General features: G+C 45.4%; 1 protein-coding gene across 2 annotated transcripts in view; it reads left to right on the forward strand.

The window, feature by feature from the left end:
* Nucleotides 1–17,968, forward strand: part of SLC7A7 (solute carrier family 7 member 7) — a 33,718-nt gene that overhangs the window by 1,501 nt on the left and 14,249 nt on the right. The window contains exons 1-2 of one of the 2 annotated variants that reach the window (XM_036356045.1): nt 1,688–2,316; nt 3,335–3,880. In XM_036356045.1, coding sequence (XP_036211938.1) covers nt 3,382–3,880 — 499 coding nt within the window. In that variant the 5' untranslated portion in view covers nt 1,688–2,316; nt 3,335–3,381. Of the gene's footprint in view, nt 1–1,687; nt 2,317–3,334; nt 3,881–17,968 lie in introns of those variants that run through there. The other variant, XM_036356052.1, reaches the window with a different exon arrangement.

Below are 17,968 nucleotides of genomic sequence, written 5' to 3' on the forward strand. Positions count from 1 at the left end.
CCACGTGCCTTGTTTGCTTTAGAAGTGGGCACCCTAGCAAGGGCAGTGCTGCCAAGAGGACTTGTAATCCCCGGCAGAGAGAGAGAGAGAAAGGGAGGAGCAGTCAGGAAGGAGATGGATGGGCTTCGTTGGAAGGTGGGCCGCCATAGTTTGAGGACCCCTGGGGTAGAGGCTGGGCAGGTGGGGGTGGGGGTTGGGGGAGGTATGGCAGTGCCAGTTAAGATCTTGAGCTTTATTGGCTAGCCTTTCTCATTGGTTAGGCATCCTGGCATGGACTTAATGCCTGTCTTAAGGGACTGCAGGGAGGATTAAATGAGATAAGGCCTTTAAGTGCTTAGCAGTGTGTCTGGCCCCGATGAGTGCTCAATAAATGACAGCTATCATTCTTATAGGAGTATTTAGGGGGCACTTGGGAGAAAAGGGCAGTCTCCTCTGAACGGATTTGTGGACATAAGAAATGTCTAAACCTGTAGGGAATTTTTAAAATAATATATATATTTTAAAAATATATTTTTTATTTTAGAGAAGAAGGGAGAAGGATAGAGAGATAGAAACATTAATGATGAGAGAGAATCATTGATAGGCAACCTCCTGCATGTCCCACACTGGGGATTGAGCCCTCAACCCGCGCATGTGCCCTGATTGGGGATCGAACTGTGACCTCCTGGTTCATACATAGGTTGAAGCTCAACCACTGAGCCATGCCGGCCAAGCAGACCTGTAGAGAATTTTTATGAGTTTACTTGGGCCAAATTGGCAACATATGCCAGGGAAGCAAGTTCTCATATGGTCCTGAGAATGACAGTTTTATAGTTTCTTTAATGCATTTGAAATTAAGGGAGAAATGTAAAGAAGATTACATGAAGGTGGGAAAAAGTAAGGTGGGGATTAGATTATAGGTTAAGGTTATATGCATTCTTGAGAGTGGTCTTGTCTTAGAAGGAGGTCCTAAAAGGGTGGGCATACATTAGAAGGAGGGGCATTTCAAAGATGTGTAACCCAGATGTACAGAAGCAATGCACAGGGTTCGCTTAAGGCAAAGATAAACCTTTTAGTAAAGAAGTTATATACCTATATATGGGGGTGTGACTACCTAACATGACTTGCCTAGTTAGGAATTTATGATTAGATTATCCTGTGAGGTTGCTTTTCATATAATCTTTTTTTTTTCCCCACAGATTTCAGACATTTGTAAGGGTGGCTTGGGAGAAGCAAGATCTCTGGGAAGGCTAACATCTGGATTACTCTTTTGGTTTAAAAATAAATTTTAAGGGGCTAGGAAGGGAGGGCGTAGGGTAAAGATAAGGTCCCTTGGATTTTTATTCTCTGGTTGTAGAATAACCAAAGAGGGTTTTTAGAAATGTTGTGAAAGGGGACAGGTAGTTGCATTTCAGAATGGATAGAATGTATTTCTTTTGGCAAAAGAGACACCAAATACCATATTTAACTAGACAATAAAGGTAAAATAATCTATGATTTCCAAAAAATACTCTACTTTGTCTTTCTGTTTTGGGTCTGTATGTTCAGGGAAATCTTATTTCCCCATATTTTAAGGAAATTGGAGTTAACTTGTATTTGGGGAGGTGTTTATAAGAATCATGCTTACCTAAAGATCCCGGTATGTCTTTTTAAAGATGAAAGGGCACGTGACAGGGAGGGCATACAGCCAGGGTCTGGGTATAATTTTTTGACCTGGTTTCCTTGGAAGTAGCTTGAGGCTCAGCCATGGGGTACTGGCCCAAGTTCAGGGGCAGCCACTCCTCGCTCTGGGGAAGTGTGCAGAGTTCTCTTAGGAGGGCCAATCACGAGGTGCAGGGATTGCACTCACACTTCCTCTAATCTCAGTCACATTGTGCAATCCTCCTGCCTTTCTTGTTTGGGATGAGAGAAGTGGGCTAGGGTAGGGCCCTTCTCAGCCACTGCCCAGGCCTTATCAGGGCTAATTTGCTAGGGGACAGTTTCCCTGGGGCTGCAGAGCCATGCCCAGCTGCCAGTCCTTTGTTCTGTTCCTTGTCAAAGGAGATTCCTGAGGGAGCGCCTTTCTTATCTCGGAAAGTGCTGAGCCCAGAGCTCCTAGCTGCCCTTTTTTCCAGGGGTGAGGGGCCAGTGAACCTTGGACCCAGACAGTTGCTTAATACTCCTCTCCCCCGCCCTCACCCCCTCCGCCCTTCTTGACTTCTTGATTTGACTTAAGTCCGTAAGCACTTGGCCGGCCATTCCTTTCACTGCTGGCTGAGGACGAGGAGTGGCCAGAGCACAGCTCCTGACCTCCACTGGCTGCTGCCTCTGCAGGAACCTGCTTACACCTCTGGCCAGGTAGTGAGTGCTTCCCGCTCTCTCTTTCAGCCCCACTCATTCTCCCCAGCCCCCTTTGCTGCTGCGCAGTGTCTGATCACCTCCTCTCCCCGGTGCCTCTATCTTTCCACTTGCTTGGCCTGCCTCGCCTGTCTTTCTCTCAGCTGTCTCCTGCTCTGCGGTGCCTGATATCAGCTGCCCCACTTCAGCTGTTTCTTGGCCTTGGCTTTCGGTGCTGTATCTCCAGGGTAGGGAATGGTCATCAGGTGACTCCAATCATCTCTAATTTGGGCTGCACATTTGGATCACCCTTTTCCCAATCATACTGTTTGGGGTGATGCACCTGTGCTAATGTGAGGGCCTTGGTGGCAGGGGATGTAGAATACTGACTGGGAAAGGTATCTGGGAAAGGAGAATAGCCTGTCTTCTTTCAGGGTGGGGGTGAGGCTGCTGGGACTTTGCTAGGGTTGAAGACTTCACCTAAGCAGGTGGATGGTTGTGGGTTTCCAGCAAGAAATCTCTGCAGCCTTTATGTTTGCCAGAGCGAGAATCCTTGGGGGAAAAGAGCAGTGTTGTCAGGAGAACCCACAGATTATTTGCTTGCAAGGTTTGTTCCTCATGTTGCATCTCAGCACGGGTGATAGGTGAGTCTGAAATTGGAGGCAAGACAGACTTTTTTGATGTAAGGCTGAAAAATGCCAGCTCAAATCACTGTGCTTACACCTGGTGACTGCCAGATGATTGCCCTAATTCCTGCTTCTTATCACAGCAGGCTCAGATAGAACCAGGATTGAGCTTTCTATTTTGTAAATCAGGGAGGCAGCACCAGCCTCACAATCATCTCTCTGGGGAATGATTCAAGTTGGGGTTGTTTTGATGAGCCAGATCCCCCACCAGAAGGAGAGTTTAATGGGTGGGAAGCAAGAGAGAGTTCTCTGCCCTGGTAGGTGGAGCGGGTTGCCCATACTGGCCCCTATGGGGGGGAGCGTTCTATGAAATTGCCAACCACCTGATGTATATCTTCCTTGTTCTTCCTTAGAGGGCAATGCCAGGAAGCTGGTGAAGCCTTTCTTCTCCTCCTCCGCCATGGTTAACAGTGCGAAGTATGAAGTGGCCTCCCAGCAGATGGGGGATGCCTCCCCTTTGGCGGAGGAGGCCCTCCCAGGGTCCGAGCAGGTGAAGCTGAAGAAGGAGATCTCGCTGCTGAACGGCGTGTGCCTGATTGTGGGGAACATGATTGGCTCGGGCATCTTTGTGTCCCCCAAGGGCGTGCTCATGTACAGTAACTCCTTTGGCCTCTCCCTGGTCATCTGGGCTATTGGGGGCCTCTTCTCTGTCTTTGGGGCCCTTTGCTATGCGGAACTGGGCACCACCATTAAGAAGTCTGGGGCCAGCTATGCCTACATCCTCGAGGCCTTCGGGGGACTCCTCGCCTTCATCCGACTCTGGACCTCCCTCCTCATCATCGAGCCCACCAGCCAGGCCATCATCGCCATCACCTTTGCCAACTACATGGTGCAGCCCGTCTTCCCGAGCTGCTTTACCCCCTACGCTGCTGGCCGCCTGCTGGCCGCTGCCTGCATCTGTAAGTGGGGCTGGGGCAGGAGGTGTTGAGTGGAGCGCCAGGGCAGAGGCCTGGATGTGAGTCTAGTCAGCCAGTAAGAAGGAGATGGGAAGACATGCATGCCTTTGGAAATGCTTTTATTTAAAAACAATGTTTAATGTATGCTTTGTGTGAAAATTCAAACAGTACCGAAGTGAAACAAAGCCACCAGTTTACCTTTTGCCCAGCTGCCCATGGTAAGCATCACTAGCAGTTTGCGCGCCCTTCCTGACTTTTTTCCTTGCTCTTTCAGATGTAGTTTTGTTCTATGGTTTACAAAAAGGGTTCATAGTCCACATATAATTCTACAGTGTGCTTTTCTCCAGGAATTTATCAGTGACATTCTTTTCTATTTATAGGTCTACTTTAAAAAAATGCTTCATGTTATTCCATGTTAATTTTAAGAATATTGCTTATTTAAATAATCGGTCATCTGTTAATGGCCATTTAAGTTGGTTCCAATTTTTCCAGTCTTACAGATAATGCTCTAGTGAATATCTTTTCGCACATGTGTGACTTTTGCTGTCGGCTAGTTATTAAAACTATTGTAGATGATAAGGTAGGTTGACTTACTGGTGAAACTAATTTTAGGATATGCTGCTCTTGGGGACCCCTCAAACGTAGGTAGATAGTCACATGTCTTGTGTAGAGCAAGGATTATTCCATCTAAGTAAAATTTCTAAGAAAGCTGCATCCCTTTAAACACCAGAATTCTCTTATTTCAACCATCTTTGTTGAAATATCTTTAAAACCAGTGCTATGTCTGCTTGCCTTAATAACCAGACGTTTCTTTTGGTGACTTGGGATTACCATTGCGTATCTCAATTCTTTTTGTTTGATTATGAGGCCTTCCGTGGCCAGCAGGGTGGGTGGGGACGATCGCTTGCTCCTCAGTGGCCTTATGCTGCTGCCTAACTTCAGTTCATCAGGTGTTATTCTTTTCTGCTTTTGATCTGTCATCTCTGACAGCTGTCATTCCTTGATTCTGGCATTGTGCCTACTTCCATCAGTCATCCCCTTTTTAATATGCTATTTCTAATTTGGGAATAGAGGTGTACTCAAACTCTTGTACACCCACATACACTCACACGTACACCCTTGTACAGATACATGCAAAGTAGCCACAATTATTAGTTTGCAGAGCTCCCAGTGAATAGAAGACAGAGTTTTGTGCATGGATTTATGACATGTATTTGAGACAACTCTGGTAGAGTGAAGAGTGCACCAGGCTTTGTTTGAGACTGGGCTCAGTAACTGCACGACCTTAGGCAAGGTGCAGTGACTTCACTTACAGGCTCCTGCAAAAATGAAATCAGATTCAGTGAAAACCATAAATTATGACTTACATGTAACATAAATTATTATATTTAAAATTAGTATATCTCTTGGCTGCTAATAGGACTTCATCCTATCTCTAGTAACTTCAGAGGCACAGAGATCTGGGAGAAGGTCAGAAGGACAACCAAGATTGTAAGAATCTAAGGACATGTGAGTTTCTTCCTTTAACTATTCTTAGTGAATACCCAGGACAAGTCAGATGCTGAGACGTCTGAGGACCTTCTGTCCAGATATGATCTATGCAGTAATATCTCTATTTAACCATAGTCATTCAGGAAAAACCCGAGGAGAAAACCAAGAGGGACACAGACATGGTAACAAATAATTGTCATGCAAGATAATAGGTGTAGTGTAAGGCACCATGGAGCAAGCGGGGCAACTTTCTTCTTGTGGGGAGGAGAGCTTAGGAAGACATCACAGAGACTACAAAGGTCTGAACTGAATTTTGAAAAGATATATAGCTGTCTTCTAGGACATTTCTCACAGGGGTAACTGCACGTAAAAAGATGTGGAGTGCCAAAAGGTACAGACTGTTGAGAGAATTGCAGGTAGTTGGTAGAGCTGGAATGTGGAGTAAGAGACAGGGGAGGAGATAAGGACTGGAAATATAGCCTAGGGTCAGCTCAAGGAGGTTTTATATGGTGCCTAAACAGGTTAGACTTATTTTGGAAATAGGGGGGAACTAACAGTTTTAAGTGGGGAAGTACAACTTGCTTGGTGGGCATGTGGAGAGAGTTTTTGGAAAGAGAGACAAGGTAGGGAGACCGGTTTAGGGAGCTGAAACCTGAGTCCATATGACATGTGGTGGAGGCCTGCCCTCTGGGCAGGGCCTTTGGAACTGAGATGAGGGGGTAGATACAGAAATCGTTATAAGGTGGAATTTCTAGGACTTCTGGATGTGGGGGTGTGTAGGAGGTCTTTGAAGTGATGTTAAGGATTCAAGCTTGGGCAGATGGAAGGTGATGGGCTGCCATCTGAAATGGAAGGTGGTGATGAGGGGGCATCTGGGGCTTCTGTAGGGCTGCTCATGAGGCCCTTCCTTGAGCAGTGCCTTCCTTGGGTCATCATGACCCAGAGTTGAACATTTTCTCACCCATTGAGTCTCACCCAGAAAAGAGGCTGATGTGTGTAAATGATAATGTTTATTAAATGTACAATGTTGAGCACACACGTGTAATTTCTAACTTCCAGTGTTCACTATCAAGGCACCTCCTTTCTAGTACAATGGCCACTGGGAAACCAATCTGGTAATTGGGAGTTACTTGCAGGTTATGAAATGAGAACAAAGGAAGAATATTTCGACTATTCGGAAACAGTTTAGTGCTTGGGTTGGGGCCCATAAAGCATGGAGTGGAAAGAAAGAGCCCCTGCTGTAGGGAACTCATGGTGTGGTGGAGATGGGCAAAAGTAGTCAATTAAACGCATTGTATATGCTAAGTGCTAGGAGTAGGGTGGTGTGTAGCTTGTTTAGGAAGTGATTTCTGCACTTGACACCGAAGGATGAAAAGGAGTCAGGGGTGGGAGAAACAGCCGCTTAGCATGACCTTCAAGGCCCACTTCATCTGATTTATTTGACTCATCCCAGACCTCTCCTCCTCCCTCACCCTGATCTGGCTATACTGTTTGTTATCTTGATTTGCTCTTTTTTAAAAAAATTTTTAAAAAATACGTATTTTTATTGCTCTCAGAGAGGAAGGGAGAGGGAGAGGTAGAGAGAGGGGGGGGGGGAAGAGAGAGAAACATCAATGGTGAGAGAGAATCATTGATTGGATAGGCTGTCTCCTGCATGTCCCCTACTGGGGATTGAGCCCACAACCCGAGCATGTGGCCTTGACTGGAATTGAACCCAGGACCCTTCAGTCCACAGGCTGGTGCTCTATCCACTGAGCAAAACCAGCCAGGGGCTATCTTAATTTTCTTTCAATTTGCCTGGCTTGTTCCTGCTTTAGGGGTCTTCTATTCGGGGAACAATTTTTGTTCCTTTTGCTATATACCCTCAGAACTTATTACCTCATTCCATTCATATCTTTGCACAAATATTACCTTATCAGAGACCTATCCTATTTAAAGTGGTGGCTCTCAGTCTCCCACCTGAGGATATTTTTTACATTGATTTTTTAGAGAGAGTGGAAGGGACAGAGAGAGGGGGAAAGGGGAGAGAGAAAAAAAGAGAGAGAGAGAGAGAGCGAGAGAGAGAGAGAGAGAGAGAGAGAGAGACATTGAGGTGAGAGTACCCATTGGCTGCCTCCTGAACACAACCCAGGCATGTTCCCTGACTGGGAATTGAACCGGCAACCTTTCAGCACAGGGCAGGACACTCAACCACCTGAGCCACACAGGTCAGGGCTATCTTTCCCTCTTGAATGTAAACATCATAAGAGTAGGGACTTTGTTGTGCTCACTGCTGAATCTCTGGCACTTAGTATAGTGTCTGTTGTCTGGAAGGTACTCAATAAATATCTGTTGATGAGGAAAGGGCAAGGACATTCTAGATACAGGGAAAGGCAATGTAAAGGCACAAAGATGAGAAGAATGGAGTGTGGGGTGTGTGTGGAGGATTGTGGGATTGAGGGAACAAAGGGAGGCAAGGGGCTAAAGCAGGAGACAAACCTTCCTAGAGGGTTTAGATTTTATTTTAAAGCATGTGAGGAGTCATTGAAGGCTTCTAAGCAGGGGAACGATGTAGCTGGGTTGGGACAGAAGAGCAAGGCTGGAGGCGGAGACCCTGATAGGAAGCTCTCCTGGAAATCCAGGCAGGAAATGACAAAAGTCTGAATTAGGGCAACGGCAGTCGGGGTATGGCTTATTCAGGAGATGATGTTTCTGGGAAAGGACAGATGGGAGAGTGAAATATTATTATTATTATTATTATTATTTTTAAATGTATTTCTTTATTGATTTCAGAGAGGAAGGGAGAAGGAGAGAGAGATAGAAACATCAATGATGACAGAGAATCATTGATTGGCTGCCTCCTGCACACCCTCTACTGGGGATCGAGCCTGCAACCCAGGCATGTGCCCTTGGCCAGAATCGAACCTGGGACCCTTCAGTCTTCAGGCCGACGCTCTACCCACTGAGCCAAGCCGGCTAGGGCTATTATTATTATTTTTAATTAAATCTTTATTGTTCAGATTATTACATTTGTTCCTCTTTTTCCCCCCCATAGCTCCCCTCCGCCCGGTTCCCATCCCACCCTCTGCCCTTACCCCCCACTGCTACACTGTCCTCATCCATAGGTGCACGATATTTGTCCAGTCTCTTCCTGCACCCCCACACCCTTTTCTCCCCAAGAATTGTCAGTCCACTCCCTTTCCATGCCCCTGGTTCTATTATATTCACCAGTTTACTCTGTTCATCAGATTTTTTATTCACTTGATTTTTAGATTCACTTGTTGATAGATATGTATTTGCTGTTCATAATTTGTATCTTTACCTTTTTCTTCTTCCTCTTCTTAAAGAATACCTTTCAGCATTTCATATAATGCTGGTTTGGTGGTGATGAACTCCTTTAGCTTTTTCTTATCTGTGAAGCTCTTTATCTGACCTTCAATTCTGAATGATAGTTTTGCTGGATAAAGTAATCTTGGTTGTAGGTTCTTGCTATTCATCACTTTGAATATTTCTTGCCACTCCCTTCTGGCCTGCATAGTTTCTGTTGAGAAATCAGCTGACAGTCATATGGGTACTCCCTTGTAGGTAACTGACTGTTTTTCTCTTGTTGCTTTTAAGATTCTCTCTTTGTCTTTTGCTCTTGGCATTTTAATTATGCTGTGTCTTGGTGTGGTCCTCTTTGGATTCCTTTTGTTTGGGGTCCTCTGCACTTCCTGGACTTGGAAGTCTATTTCTTTCACCAGGTAGGGGAAGTTTTCTGTCATTATTTCTTCAAATAGGTTTTCAATATCTTGCTGTCTCTCTTCTTCTGGCATCCCTATAATTCAGATGTTGGTATGCTTGAAGCTGTCCCAGAGGTTCCTTACTCTGTCTTCATATTTTTGGATTCTTTTTTCTTTTTGCTTTTCCGGTTGGGTATTTTTTGTTTCTTCATATTTCAAATCTTTGACTTGACTCTTGGGATCCTCTTGTCTGCTATTGGATCTCTGTATATTATTCTTTATTTCAGTCAGTGTATGCTTAATTTCTAGTTGGTCTTTTTTCATATCCTCCAGGGTCTCACTAAATTTATCGGCGGTTTCCAGAAAATTCTTGAAAAACCTTATAAGTGTGGTTTTGAACTCTATATCCAGTCGTTTGCTTTCCTCCATTTCTGTCATTTGTGATCTGTTTCTTTGTCTCCACATTTTTTATGCTTCCCTGTGTTGGTAGAGTGGTTTTGTGTGCTGGGTGTCCTATAGGACCCAGTGGCTCAGCCTCCCGAGTTACCTGAGGTAGACACTCTTGGTGCACCCCTTTGTTGGCTTTGTGCACAGTCTTGTTGTAGTTAAGCCTTGATTGTTGTAGGTATCACTGGGAGGAATTGACCTCCAGGCCAATTGGCTGTGAGAATCAGCTGTGTCTGCAGTGGGAGAACTTCTGTGCTGGAGACACCCTTCTGGGGCAAGACTTGCTTCAGTGGGGCTTTGGTGCTCATGGAGTCTGCCCCCTGAGTGTGTCCCTTATGGATCTGAGGAGTTGTAATCTGGATGGTCCCACTCTGACCACTGGGTACACTGGCTCTTGGATCTAAGGAGGTGCTAATTTAGCCTCTGCCTGAGGCTACCCAGCAGGAGCTAGGAAGAGATCTGCAGATTCCCCTTCCTTTTTTGGGGTTTGGAGGTGCCCAGATGAGGCCCAGCTGTGAAGCAGTGCAAGCTGCTGTGGGGCCTTGGGCCTTCTCTTGGAAGTTCTGGGTCTGTCTGGCCCAGCTGCAATTTGTTAGGTAATTTTTAGATTGCAAAGGGCTAGGGCATTCATATGCAAAAGCCTCTGCCACAGCCTGGGTGGGGCGGGGTCTCAGGGAATCAACAGGGCGGAACAAACAGCTATGGCTGATCCTCAGCCCTGCCCTAATGGGCCCCGAGTCTCAGTGTCCCGGTAATTGCTGCAAGCACCTCTGAGGGAAAGCCGCCCTAAAGTTCTGAGTTCTGCCCACAGCCAGACAGTCCAGTTTCTCCCCGTATGAGTCCTGGGTCCCCAGAGACTTCCCGGAACTGGGGTTCAGAGCAGTCGGGAGCTTGTGACTCCCTCCCGATTCAAAAGGACAGCTGCGTCCTCAGGTGCCAGCCCCTTTTCGCACACGCGCTCGAGCCTCCGTACCTCTGCACTTTACTTCCGCAGCTCCTCTGAGTCTCAGTGTGCTTTTCTCTTTCCTCCTAGTTGTAGAATTTCCACCCATCCAGCCTTCCTGTAGTTCTGGATGATGTCTGTTTTGTCTTTTGTTGTATTTTTGAAGTTGTTGTGGGAGGCAGCAATTTCCCGTGTTTACCTATCCTGCCATCTTGGTTTCTCCCCTATTATTATTATTTTTAAAAATAAATATTTCTATTGATTTTAGAGAGGAAGGGAGAGGGTGAGAGAGATAGAAACATTAATGATGAGAGAGAATCATTGATTGGCTGCCTCCTGCCTGTCCCCTACTGGGGATTGAGCCCACAACCCTGGCATATACCCTTGACTAGAACTGAACCCGGGACTTTCCAGTCCCAGGCCCACGCTCTATTCACTGAGCCAAACTGGCTAAGGCTGGGAGAGTGATTTAGAAGTTATAATCAGTATAACCAATGACATTTATTGGGATGTCTGGCATAAGGAAGAGGTAGGTGATGTTCACCAGCCTGTAAGTTCTGTGCCATATAGACGGTGAACCTGTCTTATGATCCACTGTATCCCCAGCAAAGAAACAAAGAGAGGAACTCAATAAATGTTCCCTGAATGAAGAGATGTGGTTTCTGGCTTGGGCAATCAGTAGGTGCTGGCATAATTTACAAGGAGGGGGATGCAAATCATGTTGAATTTGAAATGTATTTGCAAGATAGTAGGCAGATGTGCCTATTTGGAGTTCAAGAAAGAGATGGGGCTGGAGATGAGCATTCACCAAATATTCATGAAGTGCTTGCCATCCTCCCAGCACTGATCATTGTCTTTATGGGGAGCTGTCGGTGTGTGTGTGTGTGTGTGCGCGCGCGCTAGTAGAAGGCTAGGATAGGCAACACTACACAAGATTACAATGGATGATGATGAGTGTTGTGATTTGTGAGATGCAAGGAGCCACAGGAGGAGACCTGAACTAGCCTGGGAGTTTAGAAACTCTCCTTAAGGAAGTTTAACATGATACCTGAATGGTGAAGAAAAATTAACCAAGAGTAGAGAGGGGAGAGGAGCCTCTCAGGCAGCAAGAACAGAATGTATGAAAACTTGTAGACAAGAAAGAAAGACATCTTCAAGATGCTGTAAGGAGTTCAGGGTGGGCTACAGTATTGAGTTTAAGGTAGGAAATACAGAGGTAGAGGGAGGGACCGAGGTTAAGGGAGGAGTTTATGGAAAAGACTTAAGCCTGCCTTAGCTTGGTTTGGGGGTATTTTCTGAAACAGTTGGATGAAATTGCTTTTATTTTTTAAATATATTTTTTATTGATTTCAGAAAGGAAGGGAGAGGGAGAGAGAGATAGAAACATTACTGATGAGAGAGAATCATTGATTGGCTCTCTCCTGCACGGCCCCTACTGGGGATTGAGCCCACAACCTGGGCATGTGCCCTTGGCCAGAATCAAACCTGGGCCCTTCAGTCCGCAGACTGACCCTCTACCCACTGAGCCAAACCGGCTAGGGTGGGTGAAATATCTTTACCCTGCAATAAGGTGTTCTCCATGGTTGAGTGCTTGGGTGCCTTGAGTCAGCATTTCTCTCCATTGAGCAGTGCAGAGGATACCCTCATTCCTTGGGAGGCAGCAGTCATGGTGGTTAAGAGCATGGAATCAGACAGGTTACATTTATTAGCCTCAGTTTCCTCATCTCTATAATGGGGTCTCTATCTCATAGAGGCGGGATCTCTATTTATGCCATACTTTCACCTTTTTCTATTCAATCAGTGATAATTTCAAGAGAGCAAATAAAGTTTTCTGCTTTTTTCAGAGTGGCTTACTGTCCCTCTATAGGTATAATCTTCATTTAGAACTGCTGATGAATTACAGCTCTAGATAGGCTAGCATTGCAACAGTCCTAAAAATCACCAATTATTATGTAGGTCAGTGATTTTCAACCTTTTTCATGGCACACATAAACTAATTACTAAAATTATGTGGCACACCAAAAGATATATTTTTTGCCGATCTGACCAAAAAATAGGTATAATTTTGATGCATTCAAACCAGATGGCTGTTGTGTTTGTTGTAATTTTTTTATTTTATTTGACAATCTAAGGCAGTGGTTCTCAACCTTCCTAATGCCGTGACCCTTTAATACAGTTCCTCATGTTGTGGTGACTCCAATTTCATTGTTACAAATTGAACATAATTAAAGCATAGTGATTAATCACAAAAACAATATGTAATTATATATGTGTTTTTCGATGGTCTTAGTGACCCCTGTGAAAGGGGCGTTCAACCCCCAAAGGGATCGAGACCCACAGGTTGAGAACTGCTGGTCTAAGGGAAAAGAGGTCAGTGTCCTTGACTAAATAGTCAGATATTGCATATTTAAAAAATTCTTGCGGGCCCTAGCTGCTTTGGCTCAGTGGATAGAGCCTGCAGACTGAAGGGTCCTGGGTTCAATTCTAGTCAAGGGCTTGGGGCGTGTGCGGGAGGCAACCAATTAACGTATCTCTCACATCGATGTTTTTCTCTCTCTGTCTCTCCCCTTCCCTTCCACTCTCTCTAAAAGAATCAATGGGAAAATATCTTTGGGTGAAGGATTAACATAACAAAAGAGGAGAGAGAGAGAGAGAGAGAGAGAGAGAGAGAGAGAGAGAGAGAGAGAGAGAGAGAGGAAATTGCTGGCTTACGTACATTTTTTGGGTGCGCATGGGTGACTTTACTCACTTCTGACTTTATTGTCAGGGTAATCACATGTTGCCCTTTCTGCCAGAAATTCTTTCTCCCTCCCCCAAACCCAGTACCAGCCTCCATGCCAGTAACAGTGGTCCTGGTACCCATCTGCACCCCTTCACTGCCCCAGGCTGGATGGGTTACCTGGCAGTGACTTTCATTCTTATAATTGCCCATGTTCACTTTTCTGTGAGGGCTGGGGCCTGGGTATTAATCACAGAGCCTGTACAGGCCTGGATCACAGTGGGTGCCCAGTACATGCTTGGTGGGTGGATTAACTAATTCTGAGTTTGGAAGGACCCTTCCCAACCAGAGAGGTATGCAGATGGCCCTTCCTGAGGCTGGTTATTCTGTTTTTCCAGAGTTCTTTGAGGTTGCTCCAGATCCCTGCAGCCATTACCTGAGGGGAGATAATCCCACTCCCAGGCTCACATCCCTGAATCCAAACAGGAAGGCACATGGGGTAGTGGAATGTACACAAGCTTTGGAGCTGGCCTGAGTGACTTCAGTTTTCTTAATTGTAAGATAAAGATAACACACCTACTTTTACTTTTACACTAGCTCTGAAGTCGGAAAGGAAGGCTGAGACTCTCCTTCCTCTTTTCAGGAGTCAGGGTTAGGTGTCCAGAAGTCCAGCTCCACCCAACGGCCCTTTCTTCGGAGCTGACATGCTTTGGCCCACTGCTAGCAGCGTTGGGTCATTCTGTTCCTGCTTACACTTGTCCATCACATGGTCTAGTTTTTTTGTCTAGTTTCTTGCCTTTCGCTGACAAGAGATTTTACCTCCTGTGTCTTCAATCTGCCTGTTATACCAGTCAGCCAGCAACACATCTCCAGGGTCCCCTGTGAACAGAGACTACTGAGTCTTTGTGTCCCTGACACTTGACCTTAGTGACTTGCATGTGGCAGGTGCTTCAAGAAATGTTGATTGGGTGAATGAACAGAAGATATGTTTCCAGATTCAGCTTAGCTGAGAGGGGCTGAGTGCTTTTGGCTCTCAGGGTGGTGGTGGTGGTAGTGGGGGAAGGGGGGTAGTTGTAAGAATTGGGCAGAGGGGAAGGTAGACAGTTTATACTGAGTCTGCTAACTCTTTGGGGACTATAAAGGACTTCGGATCTCTGTATATTTGTCTGAGAGCTTTGGCCACATGTCCCCTGCAGCTTTTCCTGGTGCTAGAATGACTGACTTCGTGTCCTTGTGGCTAATGAGATGGAACAGCCAGATACTGGGCCCCCATCTGATATTTGCCCTTTGCACTTTATTCTTGGAAACTGGTTATTGCTCCCGGAGGGGTTTTCCCAAGAGTCATTGTAAGTTCATGGTGGGGAAACTTTTATTTCATGTTCCACATTCACAGCAACAAAGAAGCTGGAGTCAGAGCCTTGGGTTCTTTCTGATGTGGGGTCAGTGTGCACTTTGGAGCAAACTTCCATCAACAGTGAGGATGTAGAGTCCTGCGCTGGTTGATCCTCAAGGCTCTTCAGGGGTTCACCCTTGGTCTCTTCCTTTATATGTTCTCTTTCTCTCTGCCTCAGAAGAGCCTAGAGGAAGTTGGGGAAGGAATCCCAACCCTGGTTATACATTGAAATTACCTGGGAGGTTTAAAAAATACTCATGGTCCCTTTCTCTCCCTCCCCATTCCCACAACCAAATAGATCGGCACCACTGGGTAGAGGAGTGAGAACTGGCTTGGAGGATGTGAAATGAAGAAGTAGAAAGTCGCTGCCGAGGAGAACTGATGGGGAGCTTGGGAAGAGAGCTTCTCAATTGTCACTGTGCTTTAGGATCACCTGGGGAGCTTGGAAAACATGCTGATGCCAGGGTTCCCCTCCAGTTTCTGACCTCATTGCCTGGGTGGGGCCTGAGCATTGGACTTTGTTAAAGCTTGTCAAGTGAGGCCAATGTGCAGCCAGGATAGAGAAGCGCTGAGTTAAGTGAAGGGTTTAGTTCTGTATGTAATTACTTAAGGTAGCACACCTGAAGCAGGCAGGTCATCAACTTTCCCTGGGAACCCTGCCACAGACCCCTGCATCCGGACTCCTGAGGTGGAACCCCAAAGCTGTAGGTTAACACTCCTCAGGAGATCCTGGTGCTCACTCAGCCTTGGGGTCTTGTTTCTGAGGACCTCAGTGGAACCTAGCTGAGCAAACCAGGAAGGACTAGCCAGCTTTGAGAAGGGAGCACCGGAGTGGTTTAATGAGACCCTCCAGCACAGACTGCCTGCTTGCTCCCTCGGAGTGGAACGGAGCCACTGCAACTAAAGTGCTGACTGAGTTCCAGGAGGCAGAATAGGAGGCATCTGATTCAGTGACCCAGAGGCTCTCAACCATGGTGCCCGAGGAAGCGAAATGGTTCTCTAGCCAGAAAAGGTAAGAGTTTGAGGTCTGCTTTCTGAGAGTTATAAAAGCACCTACAAAGAATGGAAGAAACAATACCTCAAGGGAGCCAGGAAGGGAAAGTGAATTGTGAGGTGTAGAGAGTATCCTAAACCAGCTTTAGGGAACACAAACAAAACAGGCAGTACAGAAAAGGAGAAAAAACTTGCAATGTTTGGCTTTAGGCAACAGAGCTGAGACTTTTTCAGGGAATACAAATCTGATCCTTCTGTGGAAACAGCAGTGGTAGAGTATTCTGGAGACATATGGGTACTAGCAGGCCTGGGCATACCGATTAAGGGGCGTGGCTGTCCCCTGAGCAATGTGACTCTGAGTATATGTAGACCTGCCTAATGGCAGAGACGTGTTTTTTTTTTTTTTTTAGATATATTTTTATTGCTCTAACAGGTTTGGCTCAGTGGATAGAGCATCGGCCTGTGAACTGAAAGGTCCCAGGTTTGATTCCAGCCAAGGGCATGTACCTTGGTTGCAGGCACATCCCCAGTAGGAGGAGTGCAGGAGGCAGCTGATCGATGTTCCTCTCTCATCGATGTTTCTAACTCTCTATCCCTCTCCCTTCCTCTCTGTGAAAAATCAATAAAATATATTTTTTTAAAAAGATATATTTTTATTGATTTCAGAGAGAGGAAAGGAGGGGGAGAGAGAAATAGAAACATCAATGATGAGAGAGAATCATTGATTGGCTGCCTCCTGCACGCCCTCCACTGGAGACCGAGCCTGCAACCTGGGCACGTGCCCTGATTGGGAATCGAACTGTAACCTCCTATTTCATAGGTTGATGCTCAACCACTGAGCCATGCCAGCCGGGCATGTGCGGTTTTTCTTGAACAACATATGATGAAAAGCTTATTCACACCAGTTAAGCCTACAGACCTCTATCCTGCTAATTCCTGTGGGATGAATGGCGTCACTAGTCAGAAGACACCTGAGGTGTGTCATGTGACTTTGAAATTCAAGATAGTGAAGTGAGTGGCAGGTAGAATTTTCATCTCACTGTCAACTGAAGGCTGTGTATGTGAAGGAAAAGAAGGACAGAGAGCAGACTGCCTGATTGTAAATGCTAAGCTACCAGAAAGGTGGACTCTGGCAAGGGACAGAGTAGATTTTTTAGGGATTGGAAGAGATGTGTTTTATAAACTTTAAACTGAAATTTTAAAGGAAAGGAGAAAATGCACAGATTATAGTATAAATCTGGGTATTTTGGAGGCTTTGAGGTATTATATAGAAAGGAGAATAAAGATGAAAAATTTGCTCAGTAATGCATTTGTAGAAAATAGGATAGAAGATGGGTAGTGATGTTTTAGACTCACATATATAAACATTTAAGGCCAATAAACTTATTTGTTTTTTACTTTCAATGCAAGGTAGAAACAATTTCATATTTGATTAGAATATGACATGAAAGAGTATATTTTATTCAAAAATGATGGATTTGCCAGAAGAGCTGAGACTAATGTGTGTATATCAAAGAGAGATGTGCTTGTACGAGGACCTGCTATAATAAGGGATGCCTACTCTCTGGGCAAGGTCAGGTTCTGATTCTTTTGATTGCAGTGAGAGGGAAATTTCACTACACTAACACACAGAGACCTGTCGAAGGATTTTACTTCCCCTGCGAATGTAATGAACAGTACCAGCCAGTTCTGCTTCCAGTTTTGCCTGAAGGTGTGTTTCTTCTTATGGAAGCTAAACGGAAGTTACAGATATGTGGCCCATCTCTTAGAAAGGCACAGACACCAGCCTCTGTTAATCCTATCTGCTTACATTGAGAAGAATTATTACATGGTGTTGTCAGAAGCTCTCAGGATCCACTTAGAGAATTTTTTTGAAGGTCTCTCATAGCAATAGTGCATGGAAATAAATCCTCACCCTAAGGGAAGAAGCATGGTGAACAGAACAAGAGGATAAAAGCAAAAAGAGGTAGGAATGATGTAAGTGTGGACATAGACTGCACACTGTCAGATCAGAGGGAGACTATTTTGCTTTCTTACTAAAGATTATAAAGTTTGTACAAAAGGGAAAATATGGTAGTGATAGAAACCTCAAGTCCCTGAGCATCTTTTACTAAAGTTAATTGCATTCTATTAAAAGCAGTACCTCTATAAATTTTTTAAAAATGGTTTATTATGGCTCTGATTGGGTGACTCAGATGGTTGGGGCATCCTCCTGTACACCAAAAAGGCTGTGGGTTCAATCCCTGGTTGGGTTTGTTTGGGAGGCAACCGATTGATATTTCTATTTCACATTGATGTTTCCCTCCCTCCCTCCCTCCCTCCCTCCCTCCCTCCCTCCCTCCCTCCCTCCCTTCCTACCTCCCTTGCTCTCTAAAATCAATAAATGAGGCTTTGGATGAGGCTT

This window comes from Myotis myotis, unplaced genomic scaffold (genome assembly GCF_014108235.1).
Source record: "Myotis myotis isolate mMyoMyo1 unplaced genomic scaffold, mMyoMyo1.p scaffold_m19_p_1, whole genome shotgun sequence".
In the NCBI taxonomy this organism is placed as follows: Eukaryota; Metazoa; Chordata; class Mammalia; order Chiroptera; family Vespertilionidae; genus Myotis; species Myotis myotis.